Source organism: Mesoplodon mirus, assembly GCF_964341445.2.
Source record: "Mesoplodon mirus genome assembly, chromosome: 6".
Classification (NCBI taxonomy): domain Eukaryota; kingdom Metazoa; phylum Chordata; class Mammalia; order Artiodactyla; family Ziphiidae; genus Mesoplodon; species Mesoplodon mirus.
The window spans coordinates 27,220,458-27,239,436 of record NC_138982.1 but is presented as its reverse complement, the minus strand read 5'-3'; the positions used below and the strand labels follow the sequence as shown (position 1 = coordinate 27,239,436).

At 36.0% G+C, this 18,979-nt stretch overlaps 1 protein-coding gene across 1 annotated transcript in view; it reads left to right on the top strand.

Moving 5' to 3' along the window:
* KCNH8 (potassium voltage-gated channel subfamily H member 8) overlaps window positions 1–18,979 on the top strand; it is a gene marked incomplete at both ends in the record, with an annotated part of 347,867 nt that overhangs the window by 189,829 nt on the left and 139,059 nt on the right. Inside the window, one exon of the mRNA XM_082624208.1 lies at window positions 2,549–2,789. Within this exon, the coding sequence (XP_082480334.1) occupies window positions 2,549–2,789 (241 nt within the window). The remainder of the gene's footprint in view (window positions 1–2,548; window positions 2,790–18,979) is intronic.

The window sequence follows — 18,979 nt, the reverse complement described above, 5'->3', positions numbered from 1 at the left end:
ATTACTCAGCGTAATTACTGTAGAAACATTTTCCCATCCCTTTGTTCATTTGGATGTTAATTTCAAAGACATGTTGCAAAAATAGTTTAGGAAACAGTTACCTTGATTAGGCTTTGGCCTTAACTACTCTGTTTCAGTAATACATAGGGTAGAGGTTAAACTACTCAAACACCATTGGTACTAAACAATACGCTTGAAAATTAATAAATAAGATATATAACTAACATCGAGGATAGTTGGTTGTATTATTCTTTAGGCAAACTTCATAGGTTTCAGGGTTATAAATAATGTCTTTTCCCCCTTACTTGCTAAAAGCACACTTTCTAATTGTAAGAAATTTTCTTCCATTGAAAAGGTTTTTGATAAAACTTTACAAATATAGAAGCAGGAGGAGGAGGACATCTCTTTTTTTCACTAGGTGATTGTGTCAGGATATATGCAGAATTTGAATGAAAAACCTTTTAAAATTTAAGTCTAATCTGAGATGTATTGGATTCTCAGTATATTTTAAAATAACTTCAATAATATATTTTAAGTAGCCTATAAAAATGAAATAGTGTGATTTATTTTCTGGTTTGTGGAGATAACTATTACATTGCTGACCTTTTTCATCAGCATCACTAATGCTTCATATAATCAACATAATTCAATAAAAAAAAATACTTTACTTCTTGAGTTTTCCCAACCTTCACTCCTAGAGCTGGCTTCTCCCTCAGATAAAGTAAACATTTCATTTCTGTAACATGATATAAAAAGACTTATTTGGATAAAAATTGAGATATTCTTCCATGGCTTTTGGTTATGTGTTATCATAGTAAATATTTGAAAAAAAAATCATATTGGAAACCATCATGTCCTATTGTAAATAAAAGTGCTTGTCAACCTTGAGATTTATACTCATGGACCCCAAGTCTCTCTTCGATGCACCAACCTCAGCTTTGATGAGAAGCCCAACAGGGGTTACTTTCTTCTTCCTTCCTCAGTTTTATGTCATAATCCACCTTTGGAACCTGTTCCTAGAAACCAGAGAATGAGGCAAAGGAGGCAGGTCAAGTCAGGGAATTGAATGGAGCATAAACACCGTGGCAGATGGGCATCAAAGAACCATCTGGAAGGAGTGAAGCAGGCCCTCCCTCACCACCAAATCCTGACTTTATCAGGTGCCCTGTGGGATGAGTGAGACTATTAACAGGAAGTAGAAACGTGTGCTGTAAATGCCTACCAAAGAGAGATGCAAGCTAGGAGAGGCATTCATATTAAGGTAGCAGAAATATTTGGGCACTGAGGGTCACCACTAAAGAGCTTGTGCTCCTGATTCCAAGTACTTTAGGTATCCCTGGACATACCACATTAATTTGTCCTTCCTTCAGTGCCAGAAGCAAGAAAACACGCTGCGACCTGCAAGTAACAGGTATTCAAGAACTTTGAACTGTTCTGTTCATTCAACGTAACTTTCCAATTTAAGTTTCCATTACCTATCTTGTATTTCTCATTAATTGAGGTCAAAGCAAGGTCTGCAAGTATCTGGTCATAGGCTGTCAAATTGCCACACACGCTATTGTTGGGCCTCCCTTTGTCTCACAGCAATAAAGAGAATTGTTCCTCAATTTGGACTGCTTTCAAAGTGAAGTGCTTTTGCAGTTATAAAAACTCCGGCAGCTATAAAAACTCTTCTGCATTTAATCAGTTGCACAATGAACATTGCTTTTCTCCTCCCATGACTTGAATAATAACTGTTAAGTAACTGTTTCTTGCTTTGCCATCTTAACAAGGGCTAGCCAGTGCCAGAATAAATCTATGTCCATCAAGGTTATGAGATTTGGGTTCCCAGCTGGAAACTTCACCAACAACCATAATACAAAATGCAAGGGGTCAGCACAACCTGCTTTTAGTTTGAAAGACATGTTAACAGCTATTCACAATTGAATTGATCATATAGCTCTAACCTTTTGAGAAAAAAAAAATGATACCTTTGCTGCTATTAGAAGTATTTCAGGCCCAATAAATTCTTTAGATAATGACTGTCATCTCAAAACTATAAGTATATGGAATGTCCCCATGACAGTAGGAACATAACTGTATCTTTGTGTTTATAATGTATGTAGGCTTATACTTGCAACTTTGGATGGTTCTAGGTGACATTCTAGGTAGTGATCTTTTAATTCTTCATGAACAAAATCTAGATTAGTCACTTATTAACACTGGTGACTACACTCTGCATATTCCTGTCAGTTATGACAAAGATCTCTGCCCAATTTTAACATACTTAAAAGTCTACTTTTTGCATCACCAACTTCTAAAGTCATTTGTAAGATGTATTGGCATTGTTGGGATATTGGGATTGACATATATACATTAATAAGTATAAAATGGATAACTAATAAGAACCTGCTGTATAAAAAAATAAATAAAATTCTAAAATTCAAAAAAAATAAAGATGTATTGACATTGTATGTATAAATAATTCTCCCCATGTGTTTAAGGCTGTGTGTTCCTTATTTCTAATGTTGTGTTTCTCCCTTCTCTCCTTTTTTGTCTTTATCCACAGAATGTTTTTGTAGATAAACCAGCATTTCCGGAGTATAAAGTTTCTGATGCAAAAAAGTCCAAATTCATACTTTTGCATTTTAGCACTTTCAAAGCCGGCTGGGACTGGCTTATTCTATTGGCGACGTTTTATGTTGCCGTGACTGTACCTTACAACGTTTGCTTTATTGGCAATGATGACCTATCGACAACTCGGAGCACAACAGTCAGTGACATTGCAGTGGAGATTCTTTTTATTATAGGTAAGAACCCACGGCTGTTTTCCTAGATTTGCATAAGGGAAGTAAGTGTGTTCCAGATTTTTCTAACATGAATTTGAACTAAGATCCATTTGCATGGGCATGACTCAGCCTCTGATGCAAATTTTGGAGAAGCACATATTTGGATTTCTGAAAATTGCCTCTTCCAGCTTTCTCACTGTTCCTTTGTTCAAACAGATCTAAACCGATGTTTTTTGTTTCTATCCTTATTTCATCAAAAGTGGGTTGAAAAAGACTTAATGACTGTTTTGTTTGTACTCTCAACTTCTATTATGATCTTACCTGTACAGGGTCAGAGATGAGCGTTGGCAAGAACCTATCAGTGGTGTTCTGATAATGATCCCGTCTTGGGCATGTTTCTTCATGCCCATCGTGCTTTTCCGGCAGTTCAAGGTGGTTGCCATAGGTGGCCTAGTTGCAGAAGCAACGGCTTACATAAACCTTCTAGTCAATCAGGAGAAACCCTGAGTATCTGAGTTTAATGAAAGAAGAGGCCCCAAGGGATGTTTGCTAAGAATACTTATCTCTAGAATATTTGGAATCTCAGTTGAAGCTGCATCTGCTCCATTCTTGTAAGCCTTCTCCTATTTTCCTGTCTCTTAAAGCTTCGTCTTGTTTAGACCAAAGCCCAGCTCTTGCTTGCTCATTCTAGTTCTCCATGAAGGCTCAGATTGACCCCCATGTGGAGTTCCTGACCACCATTAGCAATCTGATTCCTTGTGTCTTTACCTTGTCATGGTGATGTAGGGTAACATCCTTTTCATAAAGATGAGAGAATGTTTGGAAAATGCTTTCAAGCAGTAGGTGAACAAGGAAATGAAAAAATGGACCCTAAAAGTTCAAAGAAAAGGAAATAAATAAGTGAGGCTGATCAAAAGATTGTTTCAGTGGCAGTGGTACTTTTTTCTCTGTGGAGCTGGTACAGCTTTGGATTCTCCAACTGAAGGCCTCACGTGTTTGCTCTGGAAGAGTTTGTATGTTCTTGATGTGGCTTTGGCATCACTGTTAACATTGCGCTTCCTGGACACACCCCTCAGACCTATGCTAGGACCCCAACTCCCACCCCAAATGTGATGGCTGTAGTATGTTTAGGCCACTAGATGGCAATGTTGTCTAGTTAGGTAGCTTGGTAAGGCTGCAAACTCAAGGAAACTTATCTTTAACCTTTTTTTTTAACTTTAACTATTCTTTATTGGAAAAGTATAACCATAAGGGGTATTAAATCACAGTTAAATGGCAAGTAACAACATTCCAGTTTGAAAAAGAATTTAAAATGAGAACTGTACAAGAGACCTTTCAAGATGGCAGTGTAGGAAAAGCCTGAACTCACCTCCTCCCATGGAAACAGCAAACACACAGCTGTATATGGAACAACTTCCTGTGAAAAAGACCTGAAAACTAGCTGAACAGATCCTTCGCAAAAGGATAAAAGGACCACGTGAAGAAGGTAGGAGAGGCAAAGATTCGATCTCACCAAAAACCCCAGTACTTATGTGGCAACCCACACCTGGAAGGATCTCACATGTATGGAAATTCTTCCTGAGGAGTGAGGGGTTCATGCCTAACATCAGGACCCCAACCCTTGAGACCTGCACCTGAGAGACAAACCCCTCAAACATCTGACTTTGAAAGCCAATGGGGCTTACATCCAGAAGTCTCAAAGGGCTGTAGGGCACAGAGATTCCACTCTTAAAGGGCTCACTCACAGACTTACTCACCCTGGGACCAAGTGTTCAAGCAGCAGTTTGAAAAGTGCCTAGACTGTATGTGAAGGAGATGTATTAGCTAATATTAACGTGTCTGCTCGAGGGGCAGAAGCTGGTGGGGGCTTTCTCCAGTGACTGAGGGGCTAGTGGGTGCCAGTTTTGGGCTCCTTCTATTTAGCTAGTGTTGATGGGCATACCCCACCCCACTAAAGCCACTGGTGCATACTCCTTGATTGCCTGGCTCTGGTGGCCAGGGAAACTTGTGCTTCTGGGCCCCATGGGGCTGAAACAATCAGAGAGACAGTTCTTGGCAGGACATCACCCCTATGGCATAGCACAGACAGCACACTGAACACGCTCCAGATCTTCCTGTGAAAAAAGGTCTATTTTCTTATCCTAGAGCTTCAGCCTGAAGGGCAGGCTTCAGGTTTACTACACATTTAGGAACTAAGAAGGTGCCCTCAGGGAACACAGGCTGGGGATGCCTTCTCTGTGCTCTTCCTTGGCCATACTACAGCTCACCAGTACTTCCCAGTGAAGAGCTTATAGACTCACCTGGAACCCTGATTTTTGCAATTGTCACCAGGGGGACACCTCCAAATTGCCTAGTCTAGTGGCCAGTAGGGTTTACAACTGAAGTCTCAGAGGACTGTATATATTTGCAGACTTTAAAAGCTGATGATTGAGGATCTGACTTCCAATCAGCCTGAAACTAGGTGCTGACTGAGATCCCCCCTTTGGAACATTGACAGGTATTGGCACACCCTCAACAACTGGGATCTATCAAGAGCCAATCAGGCTGCTTAGACAATCACAAAAGTTCGAGAGACAACCAAGAGCCAGGGCAAGGTTGAACAACAAGGTTCATCTCCTACAAAGGTCTCTCCTTCAGGACTGAAAGGAGAATGCATAGAAACAAACACAGAGAGTCAGGCAAAATGAGGAAACAGGAATATGTTCCAAAGGAAAGAACAAGTTAAAAACGCAGGGGGGGGAAAAACTTAGTGAAATAGAAATAATAATCAATTAGGTAAAGAGTTCAAAAGAATGGTCATGAAGATCCTCACCAAACTCAGAAAAGAATGGATAAAAATAGTGAGAACTTTAACAAAGAGAAAGAAAATGTAAGAAGGCACATGACTGAAGAATATAATAGTTGAACTGGAAAATACACTAGAGGGATTCAACAGCAGACTAATTGAAGCAGGAGAAAGAATCGGTGATCTGGAAGACAGGGTAGTGGAACTCACCCAAAGAGAAGAGCAAAAAAGAAAGAAAGAAAAAAAAAAAGAATTACAGTACTATTTACAATAGCCAGGACATGGAAGCAATCTAAATGTCCATCAACAGATGAATAGATAAAGAAGGTGTACATATATACAATGGAATATTACTCAGCCATAAAAAGGAATGAAATTGGGTCATTTGTAGAGATGTGGATGGACCTAGAGTCTGTCATACAGAGTGACGTAAGTCAGAAAGAAAAAAACAAATATCATATATTAGCACATATATGTGGAATCTAGAAAAATGGTACAGATGAACCTATTTGCAGGGCAGGAGTAGAGATGCAGACATAGAAAACGAACATGTGGACATGGGGGAAAGGGGAATGGGATGAATTGGGAGATTAGGATTGGCATATACACACTACCATGTGTAAAATTGATAGCTAGTGGAAACCTGCTGTATGGCCCAGGGAGCTCAGCTCAGTGCTCTGTGATGACCTAGATGGGTGGGATGGGGGGGTTGGGAGGGAGGTCCAAGAGGGAAGGGATATAGGTATACATATAGCTGATTCACTTCATTGTACAGCAGAAATTAACACAACACTGTAAAGCAACTATACCTAAATAAATAAATAAGTGGAAATAGCTTAAACGATCTATGGGACAACATGGAGCAAAATAACATTTGCATTATAGAGGGTTCAGAAGGAGAAGAAAAAGAGAAAGGGGCAGAAAATTTATTTGAAGAAATAACAGCTAAAAACCTTATTAACGGGAAAGAAACAGACATCCAGATTCAGATCCAGAGAATTCCAAAAAGATGAACCCCAAAAGATCCATACCAAGGCACATTATAATTAAAATATCAAAAGTTAAAGAAAGTTAAAGAGAGAATGTTAAAAGCAGCAAGAGTAAAATGACTTGTGCACAGAGGCAGCCCCATAAGATTATAAGCAGATTTTTCAGGAGAAACTTTGCAGGCCGGAGGGGAGTAGCACAATATATTCAAAGTGTTGAAAGGGGAAAACTTCCAACCAAGAGTAATCTACCCAGTGAGATTGTCATCCAGAGTCAAAGGAGAGAAAAACAGTTTTCCAGACAAGCAAAAACTAAAGTTCACACCACTAAAATGACTTTATAAGAAATGTTAAAGGGACCTCTAAAGGTACTAATTAGTAACAAAGAAATGAAAGTAAAAATTTTATCAATAAAGGTAAATATTTATAATAAAGGTGGTATTTAAGCATTTATAAAGCTGTTATGAAGGTTAAAAGATAAAATTAGTAAAAATAGCTATATGTACAATAATTAAGGAATACACAAAATAAAAAGATGTAAATTATGACATCAAAAAGAGAAAACATGGAGGGGTAGTTAAAATATAGGGTTTTAGAATGTACTCAAACTTACCTTGCTATCAACTTAAAATAGGCTGTTATTTATATATAGGCTATCATATGTGAGTATTGTGGTAATCACAAAACAAAAGCCTGTAGTAGATACCCAACAGGTAATGAGAAAGGAATCTAACCATAACAGCAAAGAAAACCACCAAAGCACAAGGGAGGAGAACAAGAGAAGAAGAAAAAACAGAGAAGAACTACAAAACAGTCAAAAATCAATTAACAAAACAGCAATAAGTACATACCTATCAAAAATTACTTTACATGTTCATGGACTAAATCAAAAGGCATAGAGTGGCTGAATGGATAGATAAATAAGACCCATCTACATACTGTCTATAAGAAACTCACTTTAGATGTAAGAACACACACAGACTGAAAGTGAAGGGATGGAAAAGTTGTTTCACACAAATGGAAAGCAAAAGAAAGTTGGGGTATCTATACTCAGATAAAATAGACTTTAAAACAAAGATGGTGGGCTTCCCTGGTAGCACAGTGGTTAAGAATCCACATGCCAATGCAGGGGACACGGGTTCATGCCCTGGTCTGGGAGGATCCCACATGCTGCAGAGCAGCTAAGCCCATGCACCACAGCTACTAAAGCCTGCACACCTGGAGCCTGTGCTCCACAATGGGAGAAGCCACCACAATAAGAAGCCTGCACACCTTAATGAAGAGTGGCCCCCACTTGCCACAACTAGAGAAAAAGTCTGTGCACAGCAACAAAGACCCAACACTTCCAAAAATAGATAATAAAAAATAAATTTAAAATATATATATATAAAATAAAACAAAGATGGTAATAAGAGGCAAAGTCAGATATTACATAATGAGAAAGGGATAAATACAACAAGAAGATATAACATTTGTAAATATTTATGCACCCAACATAGGAGCACCTAAATATACAAAGCAAATATTAACAGACCTAAAGGGAGAAATAGAGAGCAATACGATAATACTAGGGAACTTTAATATCCCACATACATCAATGCATAGATCATTCAGAAGAAAATCAATAAGGAAGCATTGGCCTTAACACATTAGATCAGAGGCAATGAATATATATATACAGAACATTCCATCCAAAAGTAGCAGAATACACATTCTTCTCAAGTGTACATGCAATATTTTCCAGGAGAGATCATATGTTAGGCCACATAACAAGTCTCAATAAATTAAAGAAGATTGAAGTCATGTGAAGCCTTTTCTTCTGACCAAATGGTATGAAACTAGAAGTCAATTACAAGAAAAATACTGGGAAAATCTCAAATATGTGAAGAGTAAACAAATGCTACTGAACAAGAAAAGGGTCAATGAGGCAATCAAAGGTGAAATTTTAAAATACCTTGAGACAAATAAAAATGAAAATACAACATACCAGAATCTTTTGAATGCAACAAAAACAGTTTCAAGAGGGAAGGAAGTTCAGAGTGATTCAAGCGTACCTCTAGAAACAGAAGAATCTCAAGTAAACAACCTAACTTTACACCCCCAAAAAACTAGAAAAAGGACACAGTCCAATGTTAGAAAAAGGAGGAAAATAATAAACGTTAGAGAAGAAATAAATGAAGTAGAGACTAAAAAGACAATGGAAAAGATCAATAAAACTAGGAACTGGGTCTTTGAAAAGATAAGCAAAATTGACAAACCATTAGCTAGATTCAGTAAAAGAAAAAAAGAAGAGAAACTCAAATAAAACCAGAAATGAAACAGGAGAAGATACAACTGATAGCAAAGAAATACAAAGGGTCATAAGGGACTACTATGAACAATTATATGCCCCAAAATTGGCTAACCTAGAAGAAATGGGTAAATTTCTAGAAACATACAATCTTCCAAGACTGAATTATGAAGAAATAGAAGACCTGAATAGACAATTTACTAGTAAGGAGATTGAGTCAGTAATCAAAAACCATCCAACAAACAAAAGTCCAGGACCAAATGGCTTCACTGGTGAATTCTACCAAGCACTCAAAGAAGATTTAATACCTATTCTTCTCAAACTCTTCCCAAAAATTGAACTCATTCTATGAGCCCAGCATTACCCTGATACCAAAACAGACCAGGGCACCACACACACAAAACAAAGAAAATTAGAGACAAATATTCCTTACAAAGATAGATGTAAAAATCCTCAACAAAATATCAGCAAAGCAAATTCAACAATACATTATAAGGACCATACACCATGACCAACTGGGATTTATTTCAGGGATGTAAGAACAATTCAACATCTGAAAAACAATCACCGTGATACACCCTATTAAAAAAATGAAGGATAAAAAAACATATGATGGTCACAACAGATGCAGAAAGAGCATTGGAAAAAAGCTAATATTCATTATGATAAAAACTCTTAACAAAGTGGGTATAGAGGGAATGTACCTCAACCTAATAAAGGCCATATATGATAAGCCCATCATAGTATGTTAGCTAAAGCTTTTCCTCCAAGATCAGGAACAAAACAAGAAAACCCTCTATCTTTCAACATAACATTAGAAGTCCTAACCAGAGCAATTAGGCAAGAAAAGGTAATAAAAGTCATGCAAATTGGACATGAAGATGTAAAACTTTCATTATTTGCACATGACATAATTTTATATATAGAAAAATCTTAAAGACCCCACCAAAAAGCTGTTGGAACTAATAAATTAATTTGGGAAGGTTGTGGGGTACAAAATCAATTTACAAAAATCTGTTGCATTTTTATACACTAACAGTGAACTATCAGAGAAATTAAGAAAACAATTCCACTTACAACTGCATAAAAAAGAATAAAATACCAAGGAATAAATTTAACCAAGGAGGTAAAAGACCTGTACACTGAAATCTATGAGACGTTGATGTAAGAAATTGAAGACACAAATAAATCAAAAGATATTCTATGCTCAAGGATCAGAAGACTTAATATTGTAAATGTCCGTATTGCCCAATCAATCTACAGAATCAATACAACTGCTATCAAAATTCCCGTGGCATTTTTCACAGAAAAGAATGTACAATCCTAAAATGTGTATAGAACCACAAAAACCCTGAATAGCTAAAGCAATCTTGAGTAAAAAGAACAAAGGTAGAGATATAGTGCTCCCAGATTTCAAACTATATTACAAAGTCATGGTAATCAAAACAGTATAAAACATTATAAAACACACATAGATCAATAAGACATACACATAGATCAATGGAACAGAATAGAGAGCCCAGAAATAAACTCACACATTTTTGATAAATTAATTTTCAATAAAGAAGGCAAGAATATTCAATGCGCAAAGGACAGTCTCTTCAATAAATGGTGTTAGGAAAACTGGACAACCACATGCAAAAGAATGAAAATAGACTACTATCTTATACCATGTACAAAAATTAACTCAAATTGATTAAAGAGTTGAATGTAAGACCTGAAACCATAAAACTCTTAGAAGAAAACATGGGCAATGAACTCCTTGACATCAGTCTTGATAAAGATTTTTTGGATCAGACACCAAAATCAAGGGCAACAAAAGCAAGAGTAAACAAGTAGGACTACATCAAACCAAAAAACTTCTGCACAGTGAAGGAAACCATCAAAAAAATAAAAGGGTGACCTAATGAATGGGAGAAGATATTTGCAAATCAAAAATCAATAAGTAGTTAATATCCAAAATATATGGAGAACCCATACAACTCAAGAATAGAAAAACAAGCAATCTGATTAAAAATTGAGCAGAGGATATGAACAGACATTTTCCATCACTAATCATCGGGGAAATGCAAATCAAAACCACACTTGTTAGGATGGTTATTATCAAAAAGACAAGACAAGAAATAACAAGTATTGGTGAGGATGTGGAGAAAAGGGAAGCTCATTCACTGTTCGTGGAAATGTAAATTGGTGCAGCCACTATGAAAAACAGTATGGAGCTTCTTCAAAAAATTAGAAATAGAACTACTATAAATTCCAGCAATTCCACTTCTCCAGTATTTATCTGAAGAAATCGAAAAGACTAATTCAAAAAGCTATTTGTACCTCTATGTTCATTGCAGCATTATTTACAATATCCAAGATACAGAAACAACCTAAGTTTCTATGGATGGATGAATGGATGAAAAAAATTGTTGTGTATACAGTCAACCCTCCATATCTGTGGGCTCCAGATCTGCAAATTCAACCAACTGTGGATCGAAAACACACGAGAAAAAAAGTTTTTAGAACTTTCCGTGAAGCAGAATTTGAATTTGTCACACACCAGCAACCCTTTACATCACATTTACATTGTACTTACAACTATTTACGCAGCATTTACATTATATTAGGTATTGTAAATAATCTAGAGATGATTTAAAGTATATGCGAGGATGTGTGTAGGCTATATGCAAATACTATGCCATTTTATATGAGACTTGAGCACCCACAGATTTTGGTATCCTTGGGGATCCTGGAACCAATCCCCTACAAATACCGAGGGGCAACTGTTTATACAATGGAATACTACTCATCCATAAAAAAATGAGATATTGCTATTTGCAAAAATATGGCTGGATCTTGAGGTTATTGCACTATGGAAAACCAAACCAATAGATAGAGAACAGATCAGTGGTTGCCATAGAGGAAGGAAGTATTGGGAGGTGGGCACAATGTGTGAAGGGGTCAAGAGTTACAAACTTTCAGTTATAAAATTAAAAGGTCATGGGGATCTAATGTACAGCATGGTAAGTACAGTCAATAATACTGTACTGCATATTTGAAAGGTGCTAAGAGAGTAATCTTAGAAGTTCTTATCACAAGGAAAAATCAGATGGTGACAGATGGTAACTAGAATTTTTGTGGTGATCATTTCACAATATATACAAATATCAAATCATTATGTTGTATACCTGAAACTAATATGTTATATGTCAATTATACCTCAATTAACAAAGAAGAAAGGGAAAATTGTAGACAAATGGGGTGTGTCCATATGCCAGTCTATTGTTTTATTTATTTATTTATTTTGATAAGATTCTTTTTTTTTTTTTTTACAGGGGGTCTTTGGTTATCTGTTTTAAAATAGCAGTGTGTACATGTCAATCCCAAGCTCCCAGTCTATCCCTCCCTCCCAACCTTGCCTCCTGGTATCCATAAGTTCATTCTCTTAAGTCTGTGAGTCTGTTTCTGTTTTGTAAATAAGTTCATTTGTATCATTTTTTTTAGATTCCACATGTAAGCGTGATATCATATGATATTTGTCTTTCTCTGTCTGACTTACTTCACTTAGTATGACCATCTCCAGGTCTATCCATGTTGCTGCAAATGACATTATTTCAATCTTTTTAATGGCTGAGTAATATTCCATTGTATATCTATACCACATCTTTTTTATCCATTCATCTGTTGATGGACACTTAGGTTGCTTCCATGTCTTGGCTATTGTATACAGTGCTGCAGTGAACATTGGGGTGCATGTATCCTTTTTGAACCATGTTTTTTTCTAGATATATGCCCAGGAGTGGGATTGCTACATCTTATGGTAGCTCTGTTTTTAGTTTTTTAAGGAACCTTCATGCTGTTCTCCATAGTGGCTGTAACAATTTACATTCTGTTAGTTTTATATCATTTTACTTTGCTAACTTTTGATGCCTTTTGCCACCCGCTCAAGACAGACATAAATTAGGACTCTAAAAAGGCTCCTCATGACCTTGTCAAAATTCTCATGAACTTCGGCAATCACTCAACGTACCTAAGTCTGAGTATCTGCTTAACGAGTATTTATTATCATTATTATTTTTTTTCAACTCTGTCATAGAGACAAGGTTATATCTTGGAACTTTATTTCCCACTCTTCCTGGTTCTTAGATATTGGACATTTCTAGGGCTTAGAAGCCATTTCTGGTACTACCTATTCATTGACAGATGATGACTTGTTTACACTCAGGAGAACTGACACCTGTGAGAAAGATATAAGATGTTTTGGGGTTTTTTTTCTTTATTTTAGGCTGATTTCCTCTGCTAAACTAATAGAGTCTGGCTTGCCCCTCTGAGAGTTGCCCCTAAATCTTCTGCTGTTCTTTCTTATTGCCATTTCTACTGTGCTCCAGGCAGCAATATGTTTTTCTAGGTAAAAAATATCCATCTCTTACTAGTTCCATGACAAAAGAATGGAAACTCCACTCCTGTTTTTATGCAGTTTAGCTTCTACAAAGATGACTTTATATTTGATATTTGGGTTTGCCAACAGTTTAAGTATAACTCCTGCCTGGAATCCCTAGTTAACTGACTTATTTTTATAAGCACCAAAATCTTCTCTGCTCTTTCCTACTGTTATCCTCCTGCTCTTTTTTCTAAATGTAGAGGAGTTTAAACTCCTCTACATTTTATTATAACATATTTGGAAAAATACTTTAAACTAACCTTTCTCAAAGTATGTTTCCCAGAACTTTTATTCTATGAAATATTTCACAAAGGTGGCCTAAAAATGATCACTGAGAAAGAAATCAAAATATAAGGAATAAAAAAATGTATTGCCTCGAACAATGTATTTTTATGATACTAAGACAGTGTTTTTATACCACTTAAAATTTATTAAATTGGTATGTGCAATAAAACCCATATGTATATTTAACATTGTTTATATTCTATTTATAGAATAGTGTATTCTATTCTCTAAGGTGGCATCCTATAGTCAAATGGTTCAGAATTGTTAAGAAGTAGTTAACAAGAGGTTTGGGAAGGTTATGTTTTCATATAGCAAAATAAATGATGTTTTTCAAAATATTTTGTTATTTGTACCACTCTATACAAATGAGATTATTTTCTAAATGGGGAAAAATTAAATATTCCATGAAAAATAAATACATAGTCAAAATGAAAGTTGGGAGGTGCTATATCTCTTTAGGAGATTTATAATGTACTTTAGCATTATAAATCCTCTGAGAAATTCAGTGATAAAAAAATCTGTTTAACTGTGATTAATCCAGCATCTCCTAAAGTTATTTTTACCTCTCAGCTTATTCTTCTCTGACCACTCAGTAACCCTCTTTTGGGAAGACTGACTCAAAAACAATCTTCCCTGATAGGTTCACCATAAATAAAGCATCTGAGTGTAATTATGCTTGTCAGAAGATAAATATGAATAGTGAGCTTGATCTCTCCTAACTACTCTCTTTCTCTTCAGATAAATTGTTTGTAAGCCACGTTGGTCCTTTAGGATCAATAGGGCACAAGCCTTGGCTGTAAGTTACAAAGTGGTTATAAGATTACTTTTAGTTTGAAACCATCATGTATAACTTAGCTGCTAATTCAAAGCCTCACAAACTTAAAATGAGAAATGACCTACTGGTAATGTATCTAATTCAATCTTTCTTACTTTATAGGTGAGAAACTGAGCCCTAGTGCCCAAAGCCCCATAACTAACGGATGGCAGACTCAGGTCTCCTGGTTGTTAGATCAGGTTTCTGAAGATTTTATAATCATGATGCCATTTTCTGAAAAATTCCACTCAACTTGCTTTTCTTTATTAATAGCAATGAAGCAGAAAATTAGATAAAGAATACTGACTTCCTTCTCTTTTTTCCATGAATGAAGAAATTAATAGTTTGAATCTCTGAAATCTTGGCTGTAAAACTTCCCCATTTCCTAACAACCCAAAGAACCCAATTTTGTGCAGGCAACAGTATTCCCAGGCCCGGGGATTAGTTTTTTTTATTGATGAGTTATTGATGAGTATTCTAAGCCAGGGGGAATTCCCTTCCCCTTAGCTGCTTCAGGAGCAGGGGTGAGTATGTGACTGATTCTGTCCTTTAAGAAATAGATAGTTTCTGTGGGGCTTCTTGGAAATCACTTTTCCCCTGAATAAAAGAAGAGAGACATGTGAGGGAAAAATATTCATGTCCCTATTCCTTCATTTCCCCCTGTGATGTGTGAATGGAAGACTATGTTGTGTGTGACTACTGCAGTCATCCTTAATTATTAGGAGAGATATAGGAAAGACATGGATGGCAGAGCAGGAAGCTGAAATGTTGCACCTCTGGACTCTTTGCCAAGTGATATAATAAAGCTCTTATTATTAGAACCACTGTTAATTGGATATTCTGTTACTGATAACTCTCTCACTCTAAAAATAAAAAATAAATTACAACGCTATTATCCATGACCCCTTGTACTGAACAATTTCAGAAATTCTAAGATATATCTGTTCCAAAGAATATAGAATGCTCTTTCTTCTGACCTGTCATTTCACTGTGAGCCTATCTAGGAGGTGGTTTGCACGTACTTCTTATCTGCTGCTATAACCACAAAGGCTTAGAAGTATAGGCTACGCCATAAATCTATAACTCTGATTGACTTGGTCTCTCTAAGAAGTCCTCAGAAAGCTACAAGGTCAAAGGAAACAAGATATGCAACTGAACTTTCTGTTTACTCTGCATTTACCTTAGTCATAAAAGGACAGTTGACAGTTGTGTGAGATAAAGGGCAATCCTACACTCTGTAGTCCTGTCCAGGTCTGAACATCTAACATCCTCGCCCACTACCCACAAGCAAGGCTCCCCAATTATTATGACAATGCCAAACACCCCATGCATATTCGAAAGACATTTTTTTCAATGTTATATGTTTAAGGTTATACTCTGTTGATTTAGGTAGTTCCAGTTCATTGGTTCTCAGTGGGGTCAGTATCACACGTAGCGACCATTTTAGAAATATGCGGGTTTGACTTTAATTCATTAATCATCACAACCATCATTTGGTATTCATTTAGTGCTTTTAGATCACCATTTACATATTTTCAAATGATTTTACCCCAACTAATGAACAGAATTCCTGTAAGTGCAGTATTTCTTATGAGCATATATCTATATTTTCATCATTTCTGATTATTTATTTCTTTCTCCTTTTGTCTGCAGTTCTTTGTTAACCAATGCTTCTATTCACCTACATGTCAGCAAATTTTGCTATCTCAGACTCTATTTCTTCATATCATTTAGTTTTAATTATAACCTTGTGATATAATTAAGGCAGGTCAATCTGTTTATACATAAGAAGGAAAGGGAGAAAAACAATAAGGAATTTATTCAAGATCTAGCTACTTACTGACCAAGCCTGGACTAAAACCCATTTGTAAAATGGGAAAAATAGTAGCATTATTGTGAGGATTTAGTGAGGTAATTGTATCAAGAAATCACTCACTGTTTAGTCAGTAGTGATGAGTATTCTCAATAATGTCACCAAGCCCATATATCCTTGGTTTGTTTTAATACTATTTTCAGAAAATCAGGACTCTTTAATACATACTGAAAATCCAGCTAATCATGGCAATAAAGTAGAACAGAATATTCCACATCCTTAGCTTTCAGGAACACAGGTATCTGGGGAATCATTTAGCACTTAAAGGATATGAGTCTTTAGAGCTCCTCCTACAGACTTGGTTCAGCATCCTTTTAGAAAAGCTGAGAGAAGATCTCAAATACTATCACCTTACATCTACCTAAGTCAAGCATTCTTAATCTGAAGTGCTGTGGTCTGGCATGCATCAAATGATTGCCAAATAATATTAAAGGCAATTATTCCCGTGTCTTTCTCCATCCAGTCTTTCATCAGCACTTCTAGGACAAGGAACTGAGCTGATCTGCATTACAGCCCCCCTTACTTTTTCCTGCCCAGCTCTGATGAGACCTGAGAGCAAAAGCTGGGCTTCCAGTTATACCGTCGAGAAGGAAGATATTAGCTAAAACCTTAATCCCCAGCTTTAGAGTAACTGACTTGTCTATACAACAACTTTATACTTTTACTGGATCTGTGTTCAGTTTCTAATAGTATTTTTAAATACATGTTTGCTTTGTAAAACTTCTCCCCAAATCCCCTGTTTTTTGTGCACAATCTTTATAAATATGCCTTTTTTCCATTTAATGTAGAACCAAGGAATAAGTTTCTTATCCCATTCAACTCCAGTTCATTACTCTCCAGTAGAAACCCAAGCCTCAAAGGAAGTATTTTAATTCTTTCAGCATTCTTGAGTATCTTTTTCTGTTAAGGGAAGATAAATAAATCTCAGTGGTGGAACCTGAAAGAGTATAGACATTTTACTGCTATTTTATTGTACAAGCAAACCCCAACTTACACTCATTTTCTTGAAAAGTGCAAAGATGTCATTTCCCCCTTTAGTTAAATACCTTAAAAGTAAAGATATAGACTTTGATACTGGAGGGAAAGGCTTTGAAGAATAAATAAAGTTGAAATTTCATGATGATGATGGAATTACAATAAATTTTACCACTGAATGATTTGGGCATCCTGGTATTCCCATACTACATATTTAGAAGGTTTGGTTAGTTAGCATCCATTTATTTCTTAGCATTTGAGTCCTTCCCTCCCATCCTCTCTCCCTCTGTCAGTCCCATTCTTCCTGTTAGTCTCATCCTGCCTTTCAAACATAGGGTGGCAACGACAGTCCACACAGACATACATCCCCATATATGCATACCTGCAGCCCCATAACCCAAAGCCATAAGTATGTTGAATTATCCCATTTAGCCATTCACACTGATCTTAGATGGAGTCATAGGGTCTCTAACAGTAACTCAAGATGACATTCATAGCCAGGGCTCAGGTTTGACCCTTGTCTCACGCGGCCATTCGAACCCAACTACAAGAGTATTAACAGTGCCTACATTCACAGATAACATATTTGGAGTATCAGATAAATGAAATGTATTGTACTGAACATTAACCATTGGCTAGAAATGAATCAGTGCCCATTTGACTAATATTTTCTGCTGAATAAATCTAAGCCTGAGGATATAGCAATAATTAAACCAAAAAAAGAAAATTACCCTACCCCTTCAGATTCCCAGAGAAATATACCATATCCAGTGTCTTACCTCACAACTGGAGAGATTTTATATATCAGAATGCCTTGGGGGGGAAAAGGAAGCACACTGAAAAGTAAGGTACTACTTTTTCAATTTCATCAGTTATTAGGAGTTCCAAAATAAGTTGGCTTAAAAGTATCTACTTAAGCACTTAAACAAAAACTAAAATTGCATTTATTTTACAAATAAACTATATTTCAATTATTGCTTCTTTAAGCTTTCCACATGAAGTGCTTTGATAAATCAACTATTGATATGTGACCATTGTATTTTCCTTAACCATGTGAAACTGCAAAGCAGAGTGCTTCTTCATTTGATTGGTTCAAAAATAGCAATTCATATTTTCCTTAGGCTAGAATAATAAGTTTATGTTTCATTATTAAAAATACTTTATTCACCATCATTTCCTATTAGACACGTAGATTTTTGGAAATATTCTCACCATTCTTTGCTATAAACAAAATCATCTGCAATGACAATGCTTTAACAATAACAATATTTTGTTCTACCAAAAAATTAGACTTTCAAGACATTTTCTTTTGATTAATTTCTCCTCTGTGGGTATATTATGCTAAGTATATAAACTTTAAAATAGAAACAGTGGAGAGAAACAAATTGTCTCAGACACACCCATTCCAATACAACCACTCCAACATTAAAGCTTTCTGGTTGCTGTTTTCTCTGTTTCTTTTCACGTGGTTGTAATCATAGTCTACACAAATTTTGGTGCCCCTTTTTTTCACATAAAATTTTAATATAAATGTTTCTCTGTGATTTATAAATATTTATAAACATTGAATAGTTGCATGATATTCCATCATGTAAGTGAACTATTCTGTGTACTTAACTGTGTCTTAGTTGTTACACATTTAGAAAGATTTTTATTTTTTGCCCCTCAAATAAAAAATTATAATGAACATCTGTGTGAAAAATATACTCATTCATTAACAAATCTATATTGAATGCCCATGGTTTGCCATGCACTGTTTTAGATGTTGATAGAGCAG